The 25,481-nt window shown below is 50.9% G+C and overlaps 4 protein-coding genes across 10 annotated transcripts in view; 2 read left to right on the plus strand and 2 right to left on the minus strand.

Moving 5' to 3' along the window:
- Nucleotides 1–458: 458 nt before the first annotated feature.
- RPUSD4 (RNA pseudouridine synthase D4) lies at nt 459–7,271 on the minus strand. Its single transcript, XM_067563309.1, has 7 exons — nt 7,051–7,271; nt 6,067–6,232; nt 4,746–4,947; nt 3,647–3,740; nt 3,399–3,549; nt 1,913–2,010; nt 459–1,043 (listed from the first exon to the last, which is right to left on the minus strand). The coding sequence occupies exons 1-7, from the start codon at nt 7,216–7,218 to the stop codon at nt 837–839; spliced, it is 1,086 nt and encodes a 361-aa protein (XP_067419410.1). The 5' UTR covers nt 7,219–7,271; the 3' UTR covers nt 459–836.
- A 106-nt stretch (nt 7,272–7,377) lies between these two features.
- Nucleotides 7,378–19,747, plus strand: HYLS1 (HYLS1 centriolar and ciliogenesis associated). 5 transcript variants are annotated; one of them, XR_010922657.1, is made up of 3 exons: nt 7,378–7,764; nt 12,680–12,761; nt 13,114–13,534. XR_010922657.1 is itself a non-coding variant. In XM_067563340.1 (3 exons), the coding sequence occupies exon 3, from the start codon at nt 17,575–17,577 to the stop codon at nt 18,487–18,489; it is 915 nt and encodes a 304-aa protein (XP_067419441.1). In that variant the 5' UTR covers nt 7,594–7,764; nt 8,094–8,344; nt 17,539–17,574; the 3' UTR covers nt 18,490–19,747. The 5 variants fall into 5 exon arrangements, 4 of the variants coding, with proteins under 4 accessions (XP_067419441.1, XP_067419426.1, XP_067419419.1 ...); XM_067563340.1 differs by lacking the exons at nt 12,680–12,761; nt 13,114–13,534 and adding exons at nt 8,094–8,344; nt 17,539–19,747 and having other exon boundaries at nt 7,594–7,764; XM_067563325.1 differs by lacking the exon at nt 13,114–13,534 and adding an exon at nt 17,539–19,747 and having other exon boundaries at nt 7,594–7,764.
- Nucleotides 11,338–17,177, minus strand: PUS3 (pseudouridine synthase 3). Its single transcript, XM_067563306.1, has 4 exons — nt 15,780–17,177; nt 13,715–14,283; nt 12,983–13,173; nt 11,338–12,863 (listed from the first exon to the last, which is right to left on the minus strand). Exons 1-4 carry the CDS (start codon nt 16,167–16,169, stop codon nt 12,538–12,540), a joined length of 1,476 nt encoding a protein of 491 aa, XP_067419407.1. The 5' UTR covers nt 16,170–17,177; the 3' UTR covers nt 11,338–12,537.
- Nucleotides 19,748–22,780: 3,033 nt separating the features above from the next.
- Nucleotides 22,781–25,481, plus strand: part of DDX25 (DEAD-box helicase 25) — a 31,823-nt gene continuing 29,122 nt past the window's right edge. Inside the window, exons 1-2 of one of the 3 annotated variants that reach the window (XM_067563373.1) lie at nt 22,781–23,847; nt 24,379–24,436. In XM_067563373.1, coding sequence (XP_067419474.1) covers nt 23,668–23,847; nt 24,379–24,436 — 238 coding nt within the window. In that variant the 5' untranslated portion in view covers nt 22,781–23,667. The remainder of the gene's footprint in view (nt 23,848–24,378; nt 24,437–25,481) is intronic. The other 2 variants (XM_067563364.1, XM_067563355.1) reach the window with 2 other exon arrangements.

A 25,481-nucleotide genomic window follows, 5' to 3' on the forward strand; every position in this document is an offset into this window, starting at 1 on the left:
TCAGAAATTAGCTCCCAAGTCTGGTGTCTTCCCCAGCCCCAGCAATGTGCATCTCCAGCCAGGAGTATGGAGGGAGGGCAGCCTCACAGCCCCCCCGTCCCCACCCCTCAAACAGCAGGTCACCAAGTGCAACCCTGGCCCCGCAGGATCCCTTCAGCAGGCGCTGAGCTTGGGGAAATGCACCTTGTTTGTGAGGCAGGATTCCAGCCTCCCATCCTTGGGTCGCTCAGCCAGGCTTTCAATACCTCCAGCCCAGGGTCTTAGAGGGGAAGCTGAGCCCCACCAGCTCAGCCCAGAAGTCAGCCAGTCACCCCCAAGCAGGGTTTCTCAGCACAGTGCAACGGGTCGTTCTGTCGCCTCATGCTGATGGCAGCTGACAGCGCAGGGGTGGGAACCCCCTGGCAGAGACAAGCTGGCTTTCTCCCCGATTACACAACTCCTAAGAGAGCATTACCATGTAGAATGAAATCAGCCCGTTTATTATTTAGAGACAGTCCCGGCTCGCGTTTGGATTCCAGGCAAGGCCCTGCTCTGCCTTTGCCAATCCCCAACTGGCAGAACCTGCCGGCTCTTCACTGAATCCAGTCCTCTTTCTGCACAGAACCAGACTTTGGATCTGGGTCTGAACCAAGTGCCTGAAAAGGGCCAAGGTCAGTCAAGCAGGTCAATGCACAAACACCGTCCCCAACAGCTGTGCTTTTCCTGGAGCGGCTGAGACCACTGAACTCGTCACCCCACTCTCCCGCAAGGCAAACGGCACCATACAGCGGCGGGGACCAGAGTCAGACGTCATCGGCGCAATGGTGGCTGCAGAGACAGGCAGCTCTGCTTTCCTCTCACTTCTCCAGCGACTCCGGGATCTCCAGCTTCAGCCGCTTTAAAGTATTTCGGAAGAAGCGGGGCGGCTTGCAGACCAGGCACAGCTGCTGGTCCCCGCCAGTTCCCATGGGCAAGATGAGCTGGCGAGCGTGCAGGTGGAGGGGGAGGTGACGCACTTTGGCCTGTTCCAACCCCAGTCTCTTCAGAGCTTTCTCTGGAAGTTTCTGCTCCAAGGAGAGAGAAAGGTAGTGAGAGCAGGTGCCCAACGCCATCACACCACCTGCAAATGTGAGGCAGCACCCCAGCCCCTATTGCCAGGGAAAGCCGAGGAAACAAAGCCCCTGGGGGTACAGAAAGAAACACCCATACCCAGCTGCTGCCAGACACCAACACAGTGTACCAGGTACCTTCCTGGGGCAGTGAGCGGCACGGGAGCCTTCGGGGTTACCCCCGATTCAGCCAAAGAGCACTGGCTGGTGTAGAGAGGCCACGGGACCTGCCTGCTTCCCTGGGGAAAGATGCCTTGGGATTTTCATGGTGACACCCCTGAGCTCCCAAAGAGAGATGCGCCAGGAGCCAGGAGGTGTAAAGGAGACCGCCCCGCCCCCAGAGATGATGGAGCCTGCCTTCTGCATATTTCCCCCACCTCTTCCCTGGTGAGAGATGCCTTGAGATCTTTGTGGTGGTGAAGGGGATACCTCCTCAGGGAGATGCCCCAGGATCTGTCTTGTTGTGGGAGGGGAATCCATCATCTCAGGGGCAGGGAGAAGCCCCAGGACATGCCACAAGGACAGTTCCAGAGTTTCCAGCTGGCAGTCTAGGAGCCTGGTTCCTGGATTCTCCTCTGGGTTTGAGGATCTGAGGAGAACAGGTCTCACCTGCCCAAAGGGGGTGGAGATCCCAGCAAACTGATCTGAGCTCCCTGTGGATGACTATGGAAGCGCTGCCAGGAAAAGGTTAGCAACAGGCCCCCCAGCAAGCTCTGGAGTCATCCCTGGGGTGTGGGGGTACACAGGGGACATGGGGCCTCATAACTCTGTCCTTCTGAGGGCCAGCTGCTCCCACTTCCTCCCCTCGCCATGTCACATCTTACCTGGGGTGCCAACTTGCTCCAGTGTGCATATTTGTGGTCCCCAAGGATCGGACACCCCAATCCATAGGCCAGGTGGACTCGGAGCTGGTGCTTCACTCCTGAGCACACAATAGGGGGTGGAAGGGTGAGAGAAGAACCAGGCGTTAGAACAGCCTGGTGCCATCTGCCTGCTGCTCGCCCAGACTGACTGCCAAAGGAAGAGTGGGCATAGACTGGATACTGCAGCCCGTCATTAACCCCAGCAGCCAGAGAGGCCTGGATGCAAACAAGCAATTGTACTGACTGCTGGAGCACACCATATGGGCCCCACTGCACCAGGAACGCTCCTGATTGGCTGAATTGCAATCTTATCCAATAGCCAGCCTCAAATGCAAAGTCCTGAGCACCCAGAGACCCACAGGCCGACCCGAGCCATTGCCTGTCAGCATTGGGGCACCTGCTGTCACCGCAGGGATCTCTACAGAGGTCAGGGGTTCTGACAGCTAGCTTATCCTAACAAACCAGGTTCACAGCGAACATAGGAATGGCCATACTGGGGTGGTCCTTCTAGCTCAGTTTCCTGCCTTCCGACAGGGGCCAGGTGCTTCAGAGGGAATGAACAGAAAAGGTGATCATCAAGTGATCCATCCCGTTGGCCATTCTCAGCCTCCGGCAAAACAGCAATCCCTGGCTAACAGCCATTGATGGACCTATCCTCCATTAACTTATCTAGTTCCTTTTTTAAACTTGTTATAGTTTTGGCCTTCACAATGTCCTCTGGCAAGGAGTTCCACAGGTTGACTGTGCGTTGTGTGAAGAAATACTTCCTTTTGTTCACTTTAAACCTACTGCCTATGAATTTCATTTGGTGACCCCTAGTTCTTGTGTTATGAGGAGTAAATAACACTTCCTTATTTACTTTCTCCACACCAGTCATGATTTTATAGACCTCTATCATATTCCACCCCCTTCGTTGTCTCTTTTCCAAGCTGAAAAACCCCAGTCTTATTAATCTCTCGTCACATGGAAGCTTTTCCATACCCCTAATCATTTTAGCTGCCCTTTTCCTTATCTTTTCCAATTCCAATATATCTTTTTGAGAAGGGGTGACTACATCTGCACACAGTATTCAAGATGTAGGGATAACATGGATTTATAAAGAGGCAATACTACATGACCTTTGGGGTGAGTTGTTTGTATGTAGTGTGTGTGTTTGTGGTGTGCTTCCTGCTTGACTGAAGTATATCATGTGGTCTGTTTGTTTGGGGGACGTGTGCTGATCCTAGCAGCCTGCTAGGCAAGGCTGAGAGCTTTGTAATGAGACTTTGTTCCCCAAGCCCTTTAGCACCCATCAATTCTTAACTCAACAATGGGAGATTTCAACTATCCCCATGTTGACGGGGTACCTCTCACCTCAGGACGGGAGGCAGAGAGAGTTTCTTGACACCTTAAATGACTGCTTCTTGGATCAGCTAGAACACACAAGGGGAGACGCAATAAGCCTTACCTGTGATTGGCTGGAGCTCCAGGAAGGAACAAGAGGGGGAGCTAGACAGAACGCGGTACCGGGTCACAGCACTGTGGGAATCTCGGTTCCGGCGCACTTTCACCAACTTCCCATCTTCCGGAGACATGTGGTAGTTCGGTGCCAGTGTCATCTGAATCATGGGGAAAACCACAGAAGGAAAACTGGGTCACAAGAAATACATCCCAGGCCAGCAGTCCCGGGGCCCGGCTGGGAGGAAGCACACTCACCTTATAGTGAGACTGCTGGCTCTGCACTTCCTTCTCCAAAATGGGAATATCCACCAGCCCCTCCGAGGGGACTGGGAGCCCCACAATGATCGTCCTGGGAAGGGAACACACAGATCAACAGGGCCCCATTCCCGCTCTCTGCACATGGCAGTCAGCTCTCTACAGAGCAGGGAGAGGTCACTCTCCGTTATTCCATTAGCAATACTGCAGAGGTTTTGACCCTGCGGAGAACCCACTATGGGAGATTCCTGGGTGATGAGAAACATGATCAGCACTTCCAAAAAGCCGTAAAGTGCAGTTAGCACCAAGTTTCCAGAAAGAGCTAACAGGGCTTTGGCGTGTTAACAATTAAACATGAGGGGTCGGAGCATCAGATTCAGGGGCAGAGCCCTGAGAAGTGTCCCCATTGCCCCCTCCCAGGCTTTGAGCCCCAAAGTCGCAGCTGGCTGAATGGGGTAGGATTCCCTTCCCACTCAACCCTTCTCCTAACTGCACAGGAGGGGAGAGGAGACAAGGCCCAACTAGTCCTGGGGAGCAGGAGATGGAAGCTCACTCTCCCAGCTGGAGCACCGCGTACACAGTGAGCAGCATTAGGCTGCCAGGCCTAGCAACTAACAGCTCAACATCCGATTCCCAAGCATGGCACAACCAAGTCAGAGCAGATGGTGCTTCTACCACTCCTGGTTCACAGGTGGACTTTCACCTCCAGGTCACAGGTTCATACACAGCCCAAGTGGGTAGTGAGCAAGAGCTGTTGCACTGTGAGGATTGTTTGTGACTGATGCGAACGAGCTGGCAAACATCCAGCTCATTCTCAGTGGACAGATGCGCTGCAGACCACCACTGGCACGAATTCCACTCGCGTTGTCAGTCTGTGGAAAGACAATGGGCTGTGGAGACTGAGCTCTCCTCTCTCCTTAAAGGGGGGGGTCCCTTCTAGTCCTGTGGGAAATCTGCACTGCTGCTACCCACACTAAGCCTTGGCCTCTGCTCTGTCAGGACAGAGTTCAGTTCACTTTTAAGAGTGTAGATGCCCCTCTAAACCACCCTCCAAACCACAAAGGAGCCTGCGCTCCTGCTCCCAACGAGCCTCTCATACCAGTATTTCTTCTCCACCTGTCGCATTCTGAAGAGGCACTGGATCCGATGTGCTGTGTCCTTGTCCCGAGCTAGCACCATCACGCCCGTCGTCTCCTTGTCCAGCCGGTGACACAGGTGCAGGGGTTCGGCTTTCATGCCATCCAGCATCTTGGCCAAAATTGGCAGCACATCGGTGATGCAATTCTGGACCCCAGGGCCACCTGGGTGGTTGGAAGGGAAACGAGACCAAACAACCAGATCAGTGACTAGCACCTGAAAGAATTCCCCAGGGAAGCTGTGTTTCCTGAGTGCTGAAGCAGCAATCAGGGCTCCATGGAAAGAGCTTGACATTCCAAAATGTTCCTTTTGGAGACTTGGTAACAACAAAGACACTTGTTGAGCCTACAAATATCCCCTGGGAGATGCCCCAAGATCTCACTCTGTCAGGCAACACTGGGAACCTTCTGAACTTTAACGCTTGGGGTCAGGCACTCAGAGTTCCCAGAGGAACACTGAATCTGCCCTAGGTGCCCACTTGAAGCAGAGCAATGTTCACTCACTGACTGGCTCCTCTGCCCATCATCAGAGGGGTTTCACATGCATGTTCCAAGTCAGACTGTAAGTTCTTCAGGGCAGGGATCGTGCCTACCTGTGGGTATAGCACCTAGGGCCATGGCCCTGATTAGGGTCCTTCAGGCACTACCACAGCAGAACAACAAATTTCCACTTTTCCGTTTGCTGTCTTGCCCATAGAAGTGCACCTCCTGCAGCGGAACACTCCCACTACATCAGTCCCCATAGCCGCATAGCGCATCCTGCTGGGAGAAGCTGAATTGTCTGTTTCACCCACGATCCTGACTGTCATTCTCCTCCCCTCAAACTGAGATGTGACCCTAAGAAGATACATGTTGCTTCCTCCTTGGGACCAGTTGTAGGAAGAAAAGCCCCCAGCTAATCCGAGAAGCTAGAGACAGAATACCCTATTAGCTCACTTTACCCCAATCCCCCTGCTCCCCAGCAGCTCCCACAGGAGGCTGTCTGGGGTACAGCCCCACTTCAGGCCTCTGTTCACGAGCACAGCGTAACCCAGGCTCAATTCAGATCTATGCAGTGACGAGCGTGTTGGCAGAGATCAGAGTAGCATTTAGATGCGTTTGGAGCTGAAATCGATTAGCATTGCTTAATGTAACATGCGCCCAGACGCTCTGCTAACCAAGAGAAGGCACCTTTCAGGATCGGTGAAGCTGCTCTCTCAGTACCTAGAACTGGCTGACACAGGTTCCTAGCGTTAGCACAGGCACTGCCCAGCACAAAGACGCCTCCCCTAGTCCCTCTCTCACCGTGCACAGGGAGACCATAGGGTTTGTCAATCACCACAATCTCCTCATTCTGATACAAGATCCCACGCTTCAGGGCCTTGGCCAGCACATTGGGGTGAACCCGCTGCAGCTGCTTGGTGAGCTGGGCTAGTTCTCGGACCCGCCTCAATCCTGGGTCTTTAGGCGCCTGTGAAGAGAAAATGCTATCAGTGGAGAAAGGATAGTCTCATGGTTAAGTAACAGGGATTCTGGAGACCAGGGTGCGATGCCTGATTCTGCCACAAACTTCATGTGAGACATTGTTAATGTCTCCGCCTCAGCATCTCCTCACCTCACAGTGGTGTTTTGAGGATACCTCAAAACTGTGTGAGACACAGGCCTGGCATTAGGGTACGCTGCTGAGATGGCGTCTTCACTTCCATGGTAATGTTACTGCCAGGCTCTTTGATGCCCATTGACAAGCACTTGGTAAAGGGAGCAAAGAGAACAGGGTCCGATCTGGAGGGATGCTGAACACCCACAACTCCCACTGGCTCTGGAGGGAGAGCTGCTAGCTTCATCTTCCTACTGCCAGCTCGAGAGCACTCGGAAAGCCTCTAGAGACGGTGCTGCAGAAATAGGAACCCATCGGGGCCCAAGCGGTGAGGCAGCTGACAGCCAGGAGCACAGGATCTCTGCATGGCCCCCTCCCACCCCAGTACAGCGCGGAGGGGAGAACAGTGCCCTTCGCTCTCTGCTGGCAGTGGGTGGGACCCCACAAGGACAGGGCAGGGCCTCGCCCAGCACGGCAGCAGCGTGAGACAGGCATGGGTCGGGGTGGGAACACGGCACCAGCCAGGCAGCACCCACGTGTTCAGTGCACCACCACCACCAGCCCAAGAGCATCGCGCGAGGCTTGCCGGGAGCTGTAGTCTCCGACACCCGCACAGCCTGCCGGGAGCTGTAGTCCGAGAAAGTCGCTCAGTGCTCGCCGGGAACACCGCAGTGCATGCCGGGAATACTCACCTCTTGTTTCTGTTCCTCGCGCTTCTGAGACCTGAGCTTCTCCGCCAGCTGCTCCGCTGTCACCGCGGCGGCGGCTGCCCCCCGGGGGGCGGAGAAAGCCCGGAGGCTCTGACTGAGGGCGGGGGCTGGGCCCCACAGACGCCGCCCGACGCTCCCCAACACCGCCATTTTTGTGGGGTCGGGCGAGCTCGAGACAGGGCAGGCCGGACGAGCCAAGGGAGAGGGCGGGTCCGCCGAGAGTCCCGCCTCCCCGCGCTGTCGGCGCGCCAATGAGGCGACGAATCAGGATTCGGGACGGGAGGTAGGTGAACCTTCAGGGAGACTGCCCAATGGGATTAGTTGAGGGGCGTGGCTATAGAGAACTCACCCAATGGCTAACAAGAGGGCGAGGTTACACCGATACCCCCTAACGGGATTGAGGTGTGGTGTGGAGGAGGCGGGGCCGGTAGCACGGCACCCAATGGGAGGAGAAAAGACGAGGGGGTGGAGTTTTAAGGCTAAGCGCCCAATGACAGCGGAGTGTGTGGCGGCGGTGGGCGGACCTTACGGAGGACGGTCCAATAGGAGCGGTAGAGGAGTTTGCGGCCTCGAGGAAGTCCCGCCCTGCGATTTAAACGGCAGCGGACACGGCCGTTGGCTTGGGAGTCATTGGACAGGAGCCGACAACGGTCGTTGCGCGAGGACGAGGCTGGAGGGCCCGGGACGGGGACACAGGTACTGGGGGGGGCGGCAGGGCCCCGCGGCGGCAGCAGGGCGGTTCCCCCCTCCCCCGCCGGCTGCGCAGGGCCCGGGCCGGGCGGTAAGGCCGCCAGCGCTTCCCGCACAGATCGCCGCCGCTGGCTCAGGTCGCGGGGGGGGCGGCCTGGCTCTCCTGACTCCCAGCCCCGCGCCGGCCACTGCCCATCGCTAGCGCCTGCAGGCGCCGGGAACACGGCGCGTGGGGCTGGCCTTGGGGGACGAGAGCTCATCGGGGGGGGGGGGGGGGGGGGGGAGAGGGCTGCAGCCCCCCGGCTTCAAACCCCCCCCCTCCTCTTTCGCTGCAGGAAGGGGCCGGATGGCAGTAGTCACCCCCGCTCCTGGAGCGCCTCGCCCCGCTGGGCCCCAGGCCCGGTAACCCCGCGCACAGCTGGGGCTAGACTCACAGCGGGGCTTGTCACTGCACCACTTCGCTCCACGCTTCACAGGCCTCCGCTGTTGCGCTAGGACGCAGGCTGCATCCTCAGGTTTCAGGCGAAGGAGGGTCAGCTCCTGCACTGATCCTGTGTGCTGCAGGCGGGTGCCCATAATGCTAGTGGTAGGTTTCTAAGGCGACATTTACACTACCATTTATGTCAGTATAACCTCACTCCGGGTGTGAATAATCCACCCCCCTGAGCAACATAAGTTACCCCGACCTAAGCACCACACCTGTGTGCACAGGGCTCTGTTGGCAGGAGAGCTTCTCCCACTGAGATAGCTGCTGCCACGGGGTGGGAGTGGATTAAAGCGACAGGAGAGCTCTCACCCCTCAGCTTCGAGTGACTACACTAGAGAGCCTATAGTCCCACCCGTGCATCGACGCAACTGCTCCAGTGCAAGATATCTAGTGGAGCCATAGCCTTAGAGTGTGTCTACAGGGGGGTTATGCTGGCAAAACGTTGTTGCTTAGGGGTGTGGAAAAAACCACATCCTTGAATGACATAAATTTTGCCAGCTGACATAATAAAATCACCTAAATGAGCAGCAGCGGCTCTGGTGGCAGAGAGCATCTCCCACCAACATAGCGCTGTCCACATTTGTGCTTATGCTGGCAAAATGTATATCACTTGGCCGGGGTAGTTTTTCTTCACACCCCTGAGCAACAAAGTTTTGCTGGCATAAGTGAGTGTAGACAAGCCTTAGATCTTATCTGCACTGTCAAATCAGTTACAGCAGGAACTTAAGGTTAAAATGTCAGATGCTTGACTAATCTGTGTGAAACTGCCTGTTTCACTGCACTGTCTCAGGTATAACACCAGTCCAGGCTGTGAGGATGAACCATCCATTACCCATGTCAAGAGAGGATGTTCTAACTCCCAGGCTTCACTGACCTTCTAGTGATTGGTCTTGAGAGGATTCTGAAGCATAGCTCCAGTAGGGTGCTGACCGCCTTCTTTATGAAGCCTAAAACAAAGGTCTTGGCTACTTTGGTATTTAGACAATCTAGCTCAGGCTGGTAGAAGCTACAGAGCGTTGGACCCACTTTCCCCATAAATCCACTATAACTTTTTTTTTTAAGAGCCAAATGTGTGGCTTCTTCCTCCCACTTGTTTATCTATAGTGAAATGTCCAGCACAAGCTTGGAGTGCATAGACTATTTTGTCCTCCACAACCGTGTTTCTCAACCTTTTAGGTAGCAAGTACCCCCTAACTTCTGAAAATTTTAATAAGTACCCAAACACTCAATTTTCCACTCTGAGAAATACAATCTTTTCCTCCTTTACTGCTGGACGACTCTATTTCTCGTAAAGCAGGAGAGTTCTGAGTGCTGCAATGTTGTGTGGCTGTGGCAGATCACAAAACCCCCTGCTGTTTCTCCCCTTCTTTCTCCTCCCCTTCCTCCATATAGGAGCAAAGGTCAACACTAGCCAATTACTATGCCCTGATGGTGGGGTCATATGGTGTTCTCTTCACAAAGGCGGGAACTTGTGAGGTGTGAGCAGGCACTAGCAGCCCATCAAAGTGGATAGCGGCCATCCCTAGGGGTGTGCAGGCCTGGGGCAAATCACACTGTATGGGCCCCCTTAAGATTTTTATACTGGTAAGATCAGGGGCTGTCATAGATGTCAAATTTCACTGCTTAGCTAGAGCAGTGAAATTGACAAGTAAGCCTGCCTCTAGAGTCTGGCTCCAGGATGGGGCAAGCTTTTGGGCTCTCCACATGGCTTTCTGGGCACCGGGCTTTGAGCCGGGGAGGGGAGCTGCCACCTAGGCCAGTTGCAGGTGGCTGCCACCTGCTCTTAGCTGGGGCGGAGGAGGCTTCCACAAAGGTTGGGACCTGGGGAGGCAGCTGCTGCCCATTTTCAAGCCAAGGCATGGAAGGCTGTCTCGGCTCAGAGCCAGGGCACAGGTGGCAGCCACCCAGCTGTGAGCTCAGCTCACAGGAGGCCTCCGCTGGGCTCCCACCTGGGAGCTGGGACCGGGCGGGACATGGGCGGCTGCTGCCCAACTTCCCAAAAAGCCAGCAGCTACTGCCCAAGCCAGCAGCTGCTGCTTGGTGTCCCAAGAAGCTGGCAGCTGCTGCCCAGCTTCCCAGGACAGATGGCTGCCATCTACCTCCCAGCTAGGAGGTGGAACCAGGCAGGAAGCCGGTGGCTGCTGCCCACCTCCCCCAGAAGTAGGCGGCTGCCGCCTGCCTCCCTTCACTGGGTTTTTTGCCACGTACCTCCCTGCCTGTGTCTTGCATAAACATACCACAGATTGAGAAACTATGCTCTACAAATCATTTTATGCATTGACAGTACTGAAATAATGTGGGTTTTGGGTAGAATATGCATTTTTCTCTTCGACAGACTCACATTGCTAAACCTGTAGTTTCAGACTAACCTTCAAGCACTGCTGCATCCTCAAACTTTCAAGTATTTATACTTTCCCATATACCTGACAGTCCACTCCTTAAAGTGGTATCAAATGCTGTGATTGAATCTAGCAGGCTGTTGCCCTGTAATTATAGGAGTTATGAAACTTAGCTTTTCAACAATCAACATGTGCTGGAGTAGTTTTAAGGCATATTCAAATTACAGGGAAGGACTGCTCCACAAGCAGACTAATTTAAAGAAATCCAAGACAGACAAATCAAGTCTCTCTCTCTCTCTCTAAACTAGGACCCTTGGTAGTTCTAGGGCAGGATTGAGCTACCTGAATTATGGAAGAAGCTACAATTCAAATTAACATAGAACCTAACATTGAAGGTAGTAGGACTGTGTGTAAAATGGGAAGCAGATGCAAAACTGTTTGCAAGATTGGTGCCTAAATTCCTTTTTAGACAAGGTTGAGGGCCTTGGGTAGATACCTTTTACCTTCCCCAATACCGAGCATTATACTTTGCATTAGCTCTTAGCATGGCTCACTCCTTTGGGTTTGTGGGCAGAACTTTCTATAGAGTTGCATCAATTTCCTTCTAGTTTGACTTTCACTGAGTCTCATCTAAAACTGTAGTTTAAATTACAGTGTCATGAATTCACTTGTTTCCTTCATAACCAACATGAGGGTAAAAATAAAGCATTCGGAACTAGTAAAATTAATCTGATTGCCAAGTTAGTCTGAATCTCTAGTTTAAAACTGCAACCTGTTTAATGATCTGATTCAGAAATGAAGACATTGCTACATTCTTACAGCCATTCTACTATCCCCTTTCAATTCTTCTCCTGCAGTATAGGCTTTTCCTTCACAAAATTTCTTCAGCCTTCTCTGCCTGTCCATTCCACACAGCACTTAACTGGGACTAGTGTTTCTTCTGAAAGCATATCCTCATTTGTATCTTGAAAAAAATATGACTTTGACATGATTCTTATATTTACTTTAACTTCTGCTCCCTAGTTTCATGGTGGCACTTTTAAGGTACCTGGAGGTAGTCTCCATGATCAGCACTGTTACCCAAAGCATTTATACTTCCATGGAGCTGTGGCCTAGTAGCCTCTAAGTATTTCTTGTGCCTTCCTCAACTAAATATAGTCTGCAGGAATGAAGGGGAGGGAACCTACAAAATCCCTGGGTTCATCAAACACTTATGCACCCAGACATCTGCCATGCTTCCCACTTTTGTGCACTGCCCACCTGAATACATTCAGGGTGGCAGACAGCAGCCTGGCAGCAGTTGCTTGGACAGCACTTTACCCAGGGAGCTGGCTGAAAAGGGACCCTGACCAGGATGCTAGGTGGTTCTCTCTGCAGCTTTTCCATGTGCAAAGTGCTAAAGCAAAACAAGTGCAGCATGAAAGGGCTGAAAAAACTTGAGGGATGAGAGGAAATAATGGTGATTCACATGCTTGTGCCCTGTACTCTTAAACAGTGAAGTCTGCAGATAAGTCACTTTCCCAGTCTGAACAACACTAATAGTATCTTGACCATTTGTCCTCAATTACATGGGGCACCATCTCTCCCATTCAAATCACATGATATTCTTGTGGCAAATACAGCAATTGCTTGCATGGAAAAATAACATTAGCTGCTTTTAATGCATTTTAGCAGCTGGTAAAAAGGAGGCAAAACAAGCATCATATGACCAGCACATGCTTCATGGACCTATGAACCTCTGCACCTCATACAATAGTTTTGTACAGTCCCAAGAAATTAATATTTAAAAAAAGTAGATGCAGAACTGCACCTTTAAAAGGATTCCTCTCCTCTGCACCCTTCCTTCCCCCCACCCCCTGCCACCACCAAATGTTGCCTTTCCTAAAATCCTAGGGGACCACTTCCACCCCATCACTGAAAGCTGGTCCTGCTTCTGCCACCAGGTGGCACGTCTCATTTGGAGCTCTTGGACTCTGTGTCCACACAGACTCGCTTGGCGGCTTGTCCTGGAGTCTCACTTTCCTTTTCTGCAGTGTCACTGTGGCCTCTCTTGGTTTCTAGGTGCTCCTCTTTGTCTGTCTCTTTCTCCCTGCAGCACGGCGGCTCAATACGTCCCCTGCGCACAAAGTGATTGATCCGGGACTCCAAACCTTCGCACTTGGGACGAGCCAGCAAAGGTTTGTAAGTGCGGGCTTTCACGCCCTCGATGAAACTGCTGACCTGGTTAAGGACTGGGGGCTTCACCTCTCTCCAGAGCACCATTCTGTTGTTCTCTGGACCTGTAACATACACAAGAAGTCAGATGTTAGAATACCTCAAACACCCCAAGTTACTCATTTCAGGAATTAGCCTTTATCCGTACATGACTTTGTATAATCACAGAACAAACTTTTCCTACCTGTCCCTGTGGGTACGACAGCAGAGTCTAGCCCCTGTAACATGTTATATAACATGTGAGTTTTGACTGCATGATTGGCCCAGAGTTGCTGTAGGTGAGTAACATTAAACTCCTGAACTTCTCGGTCGTAGATCCACTGGATGTTTTCAAACTCACAGTCATACAGAACCAAAGGAAATTCCACTGCCATGCTGCAGAGAGGAGAGAAGAAGACATTACCTAACCGTGCACATGCACACACAGCAGAAAGTTAAAACAAATGGTGCAGTGACTTGGGAAAAACCGAGAACACAAGACTGCAGATCCAATGTGATGGCACTGGTTTTAGTGGAGAAGATGAAGACTATCTCACTGCTATCTTGTATATAGGCTGCTGGCTTGACAGATCTTTGATCCTATGAACAATGCTTACATTTTTACTAGGTCCAAATGAATAAGACCCATCAAGAATTTCAGGGTCTTTGCCTGAACAGCCAAAGCTCAAACACTGAGGCAACAGGAAAAGTAGTTTCTCAAGGGCATATTTTGAAGATGAAGAGGGCATGTTAAGTAACAGGAGGCCACGGGAAACACTATCTTCCATGTTACTCTAGGCCTGATAGTGAGTGGCTGCTCAGCTGCCACTAGGAAGCGTGGCAGGGTCACTTATGGCACTAGATTACAGAACAGAGGGACTAGCATGCATAAATTCTTTGAGGTGAAATTCTGAGTATTTCTCTTGGTAATTCTTGCCTGTACTGTGGTTTTTGAGGGTTCTTCTCTACATCCAATAGCTCATCAATAATCTCTGGGTTCTCCATCCTCTGTCCAATTAGGAAGAGAATTGCCATCATGCAACGGACTTGATGATAGAGGAATGCCTGGCCTGTCACTTCGAACTGGTACAGTTGGAAAGGGTCCTGTAACCCAGTTTCCCTGCCTCTATCCACCAGCTGCACCTGTGCAGTCAAAATAGTCCTCTGGAAGTTTGTCACGCCATTGGCTACATCCATCTTGCACAAGTTACGGAAGTCATGGGTCCCCATGTATTTTTGTGCTGCAGCATTCATAAGGGCCACATCCAAATCTGCATGAGGGAAAAAATAGCGGTAGGTCCTCTTGAGGCAGCTGAATCTGGCACTGAAGCTGGGCTCTACAGGGGCCCATGCCAACACGCGTATGTCAGGAGGGAGCACCCGATTTAGGATATGGGTGTATCGGATTTCCTTGGCAGAACTACTGGCTTTGTCTTGCAAGCCAACCTCATGACCATTCACTTTCTTTCCCTCTGAAAGGTTTGAGCGAAGGTCCAGGGAAATGACCTGTAGGATTGGAAAAAGGGATTACACTCTGACTCCTTCAAGATAGGCAAAGCAAGCGTCCTATTGCATTTGTGCCTTTAGTTTTAAAATAAACAAATTCAAGACCACTGCAAGAGACACTGATCCTCTGCTTTACTTTAATAACTAGACCTAGTAGTAGTCCCTATTGAAGTGTGTAGCTGCAGCTGCTGGAGGTGGTTGGAGTGAGTTAAGTTTGCTGCACCATTATTGATTTGGTGATAGATTAACAGCCCTTGAAGTCCTAGTAACCCATGGAATATATAGGTATCTTGAAATACTCTCAACCTTGACCTGGAGGAAACACCCACAGATGACAAGTAACTCACTCCCATGGCTAACTCACTCCTTTACCTCAACAAGGGTGCCAATTTGTGGTGGTTTATACAGACAATTGTCCACTAGGCACTGGAGTCAGATCAATTTATCGGCAGGTAGTTGTTAGTCTACATGCAAACAGTAACTGCTTTGGCCCTTTTTGAGAAAGTTTAGGTTCAGACTCCTGACAGAAGTGAGGCTTTCAGCCATTGACATGAGTCTCCTATTGTGTTCTGATTGAAGTGTGCAGTGGGACTATGGCCTTGTCTAAACACAATTGTACTGTTAACTATACCAATGTCAGTCCTCCCAGGGTTGATGTAATCATACTGGTATAAAGATGCTTACTCGTCTTCTCTACCAGAATAGCTATACTGGTAAAACTGCATCCATACTAGAGGTGATGCTGATTTTACTAGTTAGTTAAAAAAATCCACACCCCTAACCAAAGTAGTTAACCAGTACAAAAGTGGCATGTAGACAAGACCTAAGTCAACTGGAAAACATTTTGATTAGTTTTGAGTTTTTTTTTAAAGGAATAAGAATTTAATCAAGACAACTCAGCTTAATGGCTGTTTGGGACACTTGGTGCAGTTATAATTTTACTTAGCATAGTTCAAGATTTCACACTAACGGCTTGTCTACATGGGGAAATAGCCCAGAATAGCTATTCTGCCATAGCTTCCTGCATGGACACATTCATTCTGCAATAAGAGTGCCTTTGTGCTGAGTGAGTGTCGATGTGGGGAGTTGGTACGGAGTAGCTACTGCACTTTAAATTCACACCCTCACTTATTTCACAATAGTTTCCCTTTGTAGGCAAGCCTTAAGTGCCTTCCATCACATCCATGGTGAACTATTGACTAATTGCATTGCTGAGCACAAAGTTAACTATGGGCTCTCTGCCCAGTGTCCTTTTACATACTAGGAATGCTTCGTACCATATTCATTTTCAGATCAGAGGAAAAACTAGTGTGTCTTTTTAAAGGCTAATCCAATGTTTTTATCCCCCCTGTGCTTTTGATACTGGTTACATCACAACACCTATTGAGTTAACCTGAAGGACTGTACAGCCTCCACCCAGATTTCACAGCTTAACTAAGGCAGAACATCCCTCAGATCTGCAAGAGCTGGGAGAACTTGCAACCTGGGATACTGACCTGTCCAAATGCACTGACCCCCTTGTCTGTCCGTCCACAGCGGTGATAGTTAGAAGTCTGCCTGTGGGCTACCAGCCGGGTCTTGCTTAGCGCCTCAAACAATTTCTCTTCAATTGTGTTGTTGGTGTTCTCCTGGCTGGCAAATCCCTGATATCCCCAGCCCAGGTAGGCAATCTTCAGTGCCACATGTCTCTGGCCATAGGCACTAAAGTCAAATGGCCGCTGCTGGCGTTTCTTCGTTTTCCCCAATGCTGAAGGGCTGCTTTTTATGTCAGTGCCCTCCTTGCTCTCCAAGAGTTTCTCTTGTAGTCTCTTCACTTCTTCCTCCAGTTCCTGCACTCTCTTCAGTAGTCCCTCTCCTTGACCTGTCTCCACATCCAGTTCTGCCATACTGAGAATTCCTGTGAACTGTCTGAGCTGGGAAATGTTGGTAGTTCCTCAGGGTCTGCAGAAGAAGAGGAGAGAGAGAGAGACGCAAATCTGAACAGTTCTGTATTTCCTATTAGATTTAGTCTAAATCTGCCTCTGTAGTTTATCCAACTGAGAATTTACTTCAAATACTGTCTTTGGTCTTCTAACACGCCTCAGTGCTCAGCATTTCCCATGTTCTGACCTAGCATATGGACTGCTGAGCTTAGCTGTAACGGCTTTTCCTCATGCAGTGTAATCAGTCCTTTCAACACTTCTAATCTCATGTCCCTCATTCCATTTACTGTTCTAACATCAGATCTGCGGCGTAGGCCCAGTCACCTCTATACCAGGCTTTCACATAGTTTTTGGGAACAGTACAGAGCTGTCAAGCAACACTCCTCATTTTCACCATCCGCTGCTCTACTAATATCAACATGTGAGACAGCTTGCTAATGCCTGTTATTCGTCTTCTGGAACCATCTGTTGTAATATTGGCTTTCCTTCAAAATAGCTTCTTTAACACATGATGTAAGGCTCAGGTTTTCAAAGCTGTCTAATTGATCTGATGCCCAGTTGCAGTTAGAATTAATGTGAAGTAGGTATCCAAATCCCCTAAGTGACTGAATCTCAAGCTAAATGTTCCCCAACTTGGCTTCTACTATGGACTGGACTCACATGGTGTGCAATTCAACTGCAGTCTCCAACTTTTCCTCAGGTCTGATTCTCTGGTATTTAGATGACTGCCCATGGGTCAGCCTTTCCATTATCTGTGCTAGTCAGCTAGGGCACCCCCTCAGAGTAAGCACAGCTAGTTAACACATCATTAAACAACTGTCCTTGCTCTCAAGGCAGAATTACATTAGAAAATGTTACAAATGCTTTCCCCCCAGTTTAGACAACCAAAGAGTGAATCTTATTCTGCCTCATACTTAGCTATTATGTTAAACTGTCCCGTGTGCTAAGATAACTAACCCATATCAATTAACCCCTTTGCTGTTTGAACACCACTGCAAATTCTGACATGGCACTATTCTAATATTCGCTTCAAAAAGGATATTGGGGCATGAGACTGCACAATACATGCTGTTTGTCTGGATGTGGCATATAAAAGCATATGTTGGGAAACATTCCAAGTGAGGGGTAAATTTGGGGATCCATAAAGCATCCTGATTGCACTACTCTTTTCAGTTTCATTAGCTCTTACTCATTTGTTAAATTTCTTTTTACATTCAGATGGTCACGGTTAGGTGCTCTAGAGTCTGATTTTGATATTCACAAAGTCTCTCTTGTATCTGTCAATTAGTTCAGATGTGCTCACCAAGAACTTAATTACTATTGACTCTTACAGAGTAAGTGACCAAATCAAGCCAGCTCGGGTGAAATCATGGAGGCACTGATGGGACCAGATCGGTACAGATGGGCCACTATGAACCATAAAGAGCGGATGGCAGCAGCTGCTATGGCCTTTACCAAACTTTGTGCAGAGCAAGGAGATGGAGATAGCCTGAGAGGAACCTGTACATCAACCCAGTATGACCCCTATAGTAAAGCATCTGTGACTTCTGGGATCAGGCCATCCCTTAATCTCTTGATGCAGCATCACCAGGCAGAACACAGTGTGCAACCAGAGACCCTCTCAGAGGGACCTAGAGGACCCAGGAAGCCAGTGATGAAGAGGAAAGTTCTAAGGCGGCTGCCTGATGGAGAGGTACAGGTGTCTGATGAATCAGTTATCAGCGAACCAGAATCCAGTGCTGAAAGTGAGCCTGAGATGTCAGACCTGAGACAGAGACTACTCCATCTACACACCCGCCAGGAAGACACTGTATCAGAGGCGGAAAGCGAGCCAAACTACAGTTCCCATGGAAAATTTTACCTGGATCTTCCTCGTCGCAGTGGCTCTCATGGAGATCCCCCATTTCTTCCCAGGGATTGCCGGGACTCTCCAGTTTATGAACAAGACTTGATTATGGCTGGACAACCAAAATCCTTCATCCCTCCAAGATTAGAGCAGCAAGGCCGTAATCGTGGGAAGATTGACCGGGTAGCCCGGTACTTTGAGTATAAGCGGGACTGGGAGTCATTCCGTATACCAGGGGAGGATCACAGGAAGGAATTGCGCTGGGGCATCCGGGAACAAATGCTTTACAAGCCCGACCTCCCAACCAGGTCTCAGCATGTCTACGTCCCCAACAACTATCTGGTGCCTACAGAAAAAAAAAGATCTGCCCTGCGCTGGGGGGTGCGTTGTGACCTGGCAAATGGCCTCATTCCCCGGAAGAGCTCCTTTTCCTCATAGCTATCTGGAGTCTCTGCAACCTCCATCCACAGGACTATCCATTACTTAGTGCCAACAAAGATCTACCTGTTATTTGTTCCTTCTCCTAAAGATCCTGAATAAGTCAAGTTGACTCTAAAATCTCCTTTGTGCTTCTAGATAAAGGGAGCTGATTGTGGCAGAAAACCGCTTTACTGCTCCCCAAATATTTGTATTGAATTGTGTCAGTTGCATGCCAATTGCCTTCCTGTTAGCAAGACACACAAAGCTTCTCCATGAGGGGACTATTGTATCAGAAGCTGCTCAAAGTGGATATAATGAAAACAGTCAAAACCTACAGGAATCTTCTTTGCTCAGGGGAATAACCAATATCACTAGTTCTGTTTTTTGCCTTATTTGCCCTTGCTCCTGTGGATGAATTACTGTGATGCTATTGGTGTTTTATTTATGGCTTCTGGTTGACGCATTTCTTTTAATAAAGTGTGTGAAAGGACCTGCTGGATTAATTAGAAATTTCTCATTAGCTTAAGATAAACATTTCTTAACACGTTTAGGGCAAATAACTATTCCATTCATTTGTCCATGCCTGTACATTCTTAGTCAATCTAGTTGTCTCATTTTATCTTAACCCTTATCACTTTAAATGTATGGTAAAAAAATCCTGGTCTGCTTATCTAGCCCTCATGACAGATTTAGAATATAAGGGGTAAATATTTTTAAGCCTTATGATTACAAAAAACCTTCATGCCATGAAACAGATATGGCAGTAGCTTCATTCACCTTTGTAGTGTGTGAATTCTGGGGTCTGCCACTAAGAATCAGAGTTCAGGATAATCACGTGTAGAAGTGCATGCCCAAATGCGTAATTATAAGCACAAATGGCCAAATAAAGGCCAGGACAGGAGGTTGCAGAAGAGTTCTGCAGCATCCCTTCCCCTACGTTATGCTGAATTTAAATGCGGTGCTCATCTTTCAGTAACAGGGCTCATGTAAGTTCCTAGATAAAGTTTACTTACAGATGGGCCTTGGTCTCCACTTGATCTTTGTACAAGCCTTTCATTGCTATCAATGACCTATGCCCTGAGTGGAGTCTTTAGTTCTACCGTTGTAGTCAATAGATTTGAACTAGAACGATTACCCAATTGTCTCCATGAGGATGAGTTTTCCACCCCCTGGTTATTCCCCTTCCCAACCTCCCTATCCCTTGAATTCACTCTAATTCTAGCTCTCGCTGCACAAAGTTATCACCAAGTCTCAGATCTCCCTTCCTGCTTCTTCTGGGTTAGTTCCTAGTCCACTATCCAACACATAAACAGCTTAGCAGTAAAATGAAGGTGAACACCAATATACTTCTGCTGTTTTGGTTTCTTGGTAATAGATTAGCTTTTGGAGCTGCTCTATGTCATTTTTAATATAATCAAAGTGGCATGTTACAGGATCTCTCTCCAGTAAGAAACTATTAAAAAAATACATGTCCTGCATTACATGATTTTATTTCAAATGATGCTATACACCTCAGTGTAAAAATAATGGTAACCGATTTAACATGCCTCAGGCAAATCACTGTTTTACAGGAAATAAAAATATACATCACCCTTAATAGACAAGGCTGTTTAAGACAGACTGGACAGCAAAGCTAGGCCGAGGTCAGGTCTGCTTGCACAACTGCACAGAGTCCAACGCAGATAATCAGTCTCCCCTCCTTTCTGTCCCTCCCCACTTGTGCATTTGTGTTTTGATCTACCTTCCTAGGAGACCACACACAGCTTGGGGTAAGCATGCAGTGGGGGCAGGGCTGCAACTGCTCTCCTGGCCAAGCTGAGCATTGCAGAAGAGAAGCTCGGACTGGTGCAGCCAGCTCTCGTTTGCAGGGTCAGAAAGCAGGCACTGTCCCATAGCTACTTGCTGTTTTATGGTGTTCCCGCAGTCAAGTCTAGCACCTTTCTCCTTTAATAGGAGCTATTCCAAGACTAGCTGTTACTGCCCTCTGCTCACCCCAGCTTTGCCGTCTTCCTAACAAAGCACCTTCACAAGAGCCCCTGCTCCTATTCTGCAATCTAAACACTTCTGAAGAGTTTAATCATTTTCCAGTAACTCCTGAGTAGACCTAACTGTTACACATAAATCAGCAACAGCCAGGGAAGCCCCTGAGCAGTTTACCCTAGAGATGCAACAGTGACACCTGTGATAAACACAGCATCTCCAGCTGCGCTGCCACCCAAACAGGGACCCTCTTTAGTTACTGCATTAAGTAATTCACACTTCAGAGCTAAATGCAGCCATGTTATGGACCTTTACAAGCATCTCACACCCCTGCAGTTTCTTGCACAGGTCTGGATTTTAGAAAGACTGAAGAGTGAGTATCCAGCCTACGTTACCGTCTGCAGATGAGGTGCGCACACATACCATATAACAAGCGGGTGATGGCTTATTAGCCAGCGTTTGGAAAGGAGGCATTCAGGAAGCAGTTAAGGATACCTCCATACATCTCTCAACTGCATGGTTGCCAATAATTTTCCAGCAGTCTGAGGCTCTATAGCCATCTCTGCTCCCAAGGCTGAGTTCAGTACAGCCCCAGCATCCTGTGAATATATCCCTGCTCACAGCTTTGGAAACATAAAAGGGAGGACTGGCCAGTTCTCAGCCCTGCTCCTCATTGGAAGGAGTGGAACTGGGTCATCATCCGAATTCCAGGGCCATTCAATTTCCCTGTTTTCCAATAAAGAAGAAGAGTAGGGCAGATTTGAGGGGCTCACCTAACTACACACACTCAGAGCTTCACCTGTACTCAGAAATTGTACCAAGGCTTGAGCAGAGGAAGATGGGAGAGATTGGGACTTGTCTACATGGGAAAGTTACACTGGTATAAACGAAGGTGAATTTAAACCAGGTGGACACTTTTCCCAGTATAAGACAGGTCTTCTTTCAGTTTAGCTTATGTCACTTGGGAAGGAGTTTAACCTAAACCAAAAAAGCCATTCTTGGATGTAAAAGGTAGGTTTTAACAGGTACTAGTTTAACGCTGCTATTAGATTCATATTTCCTCCTCCCCCTCCAATGCCGATGTGCCTGATGCTTCTCAGGGTCATCATTTATCTTTCTTTAACACCAGATACCGTCCTCATTGCTGGAAATCGCCAATGCTGAAGCCTGCTCTGCACCTTGTTGGGTAAAGCTTTCAGTGGCCTAATTACACCGAAAGATACAAGATCATCATGTACCTGGACATTAAACGCTCCTTTCAAAGGCAACTGTAAAGCAACTCCAGGTGCACAAAGTAGATTCCCAAATCTCTTCCAACAGATTAACACTCTGCCTGGCCACGTTTCCTGGGCAATGCATCTCAAATCCTCTGTGCGGCTTTTATGTTATATTTTTAAGAGTCAGCTGTCTGCCACTTCAAGTTGCCAAGGCACTTTCTGCAAATGGAAGCATTTGCCATGGTGTCCTTGGGCAGCCCAGGACCAGAATAATTTGTCTCAGCCTATAAATCTCTTTAAGATCCTCTGGGAGGGAAGGGGTTATATCTGGACTATATTATTTCTTTCGTTGTATAAAATGCATCTACCCAATGCTCTGGGGAGCAGCACGGTTCACAGGATAGGACGAAGTGAGGAAATCTTGGTTCTCTGCCTAGCTCTGCCATTGACTTGCTGGGTGACTCTGGGCCTCAGTTTCCCCATCCGTTAGAGTTTTACACGGTGTTGTAAAATGCTCAGCGAGCACTGATGGGAGAGTGCCACAGAACGGGGCGTTATTCAGGACAAACTCACTCGTGCAAACAACACGCACGGCCAAGAGAGACCTTCCGCACCCAGCAGCAAACACTTCCCTCTGCACGACGAGGCCTCCAGACCCGGCAACACCCTGGCGCGGCATCTCCGGTCATCTCGTCCCACCCCGGCCCCGACCAACCGACTTCATCCCGCCGAGCAGGGATCCCCCCGGGGTGGAACGCTCGCGATGAACGCCCCCCGCTTGGAACCGGCAGGCGGCTGCTCGCTGCTGCTGCTGCCATGCCCGGGGTGGACTGTTCCGGCCTGGACCCGCACTCCGGCGTGGCCACATATGCTCAGCGCAGCCTGCTCCCTTTCCCCGCCGGCGGGGCCGGGCCCGAACCCCGCCTTGCCCAGTGCTTCGTGTCAGTCCAGCCAGCGAACCCCGCAGCGCCCGCCTAGCGCCTACCTCTGGCTGCGCTGCGCCGGAGCCGGCGCGCGGAGCGGAGCACTCCCGGGAAGGGCCGAGCCAGGATCGTGCACGCCGCTCGCTTTCCGCGTTCGGGCCGAGCCAGGATCGTGCACGCCGCTCGCTTTCCGCGTTCGTTCCCTGCAGGAAATGGCCTTTCCACTTTCCACTCCGCCTCCCCCCCGCAGGGGATCATGGGAAATGTAGTTCTGGCGCCACGTGGGCCGCAAGGGACGCAGTCACCACGTGCCGGGGTGAAATCCGCCTCCTCCCTCCTTCAGAGGGCCTCGGCCTAGCCTAGGAGAGAGGGGGGCAAGGCACGTCCAATGATTCATTGGAGCCACATTGGTGCTTGGTTCTGGCCTGCACTCTAAGGCCCTAACATACAACAGTTCTCTGCCGGGTTTCTCTCCCCTTGGGACAGGCGCATCCTGCGTGCGGTGCCGGAGTTGTGCCTGTGTGACTGTGCGTGCTGCCAGTGGAAGATGATGGGTGCTGGCAGGAGCTGGGGTGAAGCTAGGACTGTGGTAGCCGGCGAGGACGAAGTGCAGAGGGCCTGTGTGAGAACGGGGTGTGAGAACGGGGTGCGTGTGCAGCGGCTCTCTGAGCGCAGGGCGAGGTAGCTGCGGGCCTGGGCTGGCCCTGGCTGGCTGGGCCCCCGTGGCGGCTGGCTCTGCATAGCGGTATCAGGTCTGCCATGCGGCCATGGCCTGCCTGCCCACAAAGCCCATCCCTGGGGGGCAGCCTCCCAGCAAAGGCAGGGCGGCTCCGCGCTGGGTCTCTGGAGAGCGGATCCTGCCCCTGCTTTGGACGGGCAGGGACGCAGCAAGCCCCCCGCGAGCTCGCAGGTCCGGAGCACCCCGAGCTAGGGAGAGAAGCGGGGCAGGGACCTCCCGCGCGCCGGGCGGGGCGGGGCGGGGCCCAGCGCAGCGATGCCGGCCCCGCCCCCGCGCGGTGCGACTCGCTCCCTCCCCCTTCCGGACACAGCGACGCTCCCGCCCTTCATGAATATGCATGAATGGAGCCCCGCCCAGGCAGCACGTGCGGCGCGGTGCCGGCTCCGGTTTCAGGCGTGCGCGTGCGGCGCTCGGCACGTGGCGGGGACGGGACAGGACGGGCCGGGAGCGGGCGGCGATGGACTCGCCGGAGCGCGGCTGCTGGGCCGGGCTGGACACCGGCCGCCTGGCGCACAGCGTGAGTGGGAGCCCGGCCCCGCGGGGGGCCTTCGCCGGCCGGCGCCCCATGGCCCCGCGCTCGGCGTCTGTTGGCTGCCGGGCCCCGTTCGCCCCCGGCGCCCCCCGCCCTGTTAACCGTCACCCCGGCCCCCACCGCCAGCCCCGTGACCGCTCCTCTGTGCTCCACGATACCCCTTACCCGGCCCCCCAATCCCCGTCACCCCGCCCATTACCGCTGTCATCCCCCGCCTCGTCCCCTCCCCCCGCCCCCCATCCCCGTCCCCCCGCTAGCCTATCCCCCATTATCCCTCTCCCCAGCCTGTTCCCCTCCATCCCTCACCCCCCGTCCGTTCCCCTTCCCTCTCCTGCTACCTCAGTCTGTTACCCCCTCTTACCTCCCTCCCCTCAATGCCCATTCACCCTCTCCCCCTTCTCTTACCCCACTACCCTTGCCTCCCCGATCCCCCTCTTGTTACCCCAGCTCCCCTCTCATTACCTCCACCCCGGTTCTGCTCCCACCCGTCCTACTCACCTCCCTTCTCCCTTCCAGTTCTCTGGACTCTGCACCCCCCGGAGGCACCTCAGGAGCATCAGGAATACCACCCTAGGTAAGGGCCTAGCTGGGGGTCGCACCCTTAAGTGAGCGCTGGCCTCATGAGCCGGATGCTGCCCCGTTGCACCCAGAGCAGGTCCCCACCTGTTCCATAGCGGGCTAGTAAAAAAAAAGGTGTTTCTTAGCTGTCCCCTTTAGATTCCTGATCAGGACTGTGACCGCTTGTGTAGACAAACTCTGTGACAGTTAATGTGCAGTAAAGCTGCATGTCAATTTCAAGCAGAATAGCTGTTTCTGAATACTTTCCTGTGTAGATGCCCTTATTCTGGAATAATAGTGCCTTACTCTGAATTAATTTAATTCACTTCCAAATGAATTAAGCTATTTTGGAGTAAAGCACACTTATTCCAGAATACTCCTGTCCAGATATGGAGTTAATAAGGAATAGCTAATCGGGAATAACTCCCTATGTAAACTGCCCCAAAAGTTGTTCAGGAATAACTGATACTGTCCTGTGGATCTGGCTCTCAGTACACCTTCCACTTCTTCTTTTAGCTGTTTCTTGGCACTGTAAATAACATCCGTTGTCATTGGTGGCCTACTTTTCAAATATTCTGCTGATTTTCCAAATCTTTTATTCATAAGGTGTGAGACAGCCCTTTCAGAAGCATAGTCTCCTGCATGGCAACAGCATCTCTTGTAGATCCATTAGGAGCATCTCTGTTCTCTATGTGCTTTAGACCATGTATTCTTTCAGACATGCCTCCTGATAACCTTTTGGTTTTGTTCAGTTCCTTATTTCCTGGAAAGAGTATTAATAAGCACCACAGTGGTAATATTGGCTTCCTCTCAGTGGGATCTGCTTCCTCTCATCCTTCATCAGGTGAATCAAGCCTAAGAGCCGTGCCCTTTAGATTCTGATCATGTACAAGCCACGCTGACGTTTCTCTAGCTTTTGGTTTGATTTCCGCATATTTATTTTTTTCATTCTGTCTAATATAATTGCAGGTTTTCTCAGTATCTATATAACTGTATGTTCCTTTCACGACTCTCATTAAGCTCTAGGACTCAATGAAGGCAATGACTCTTGTTGGAACGCA

Source organism: Emydura macquarii, unplaced genomic scaffold (genome assembly GCF_026122565.2).
Source record: "Emydura macquarii macquarii isolate MOO-44397 ecotype Brisbane River unplaced genomic scaffold, CSIRO-AGI_Emac_v2 contig_312, whole genome shotgun sequence".
NCBI classification, from domain to species: domain Eukaryota; kingdom Metazoa; phylum Chordata; order Testudines; family Chelidae; genus Emydura; species Emydura macquarii.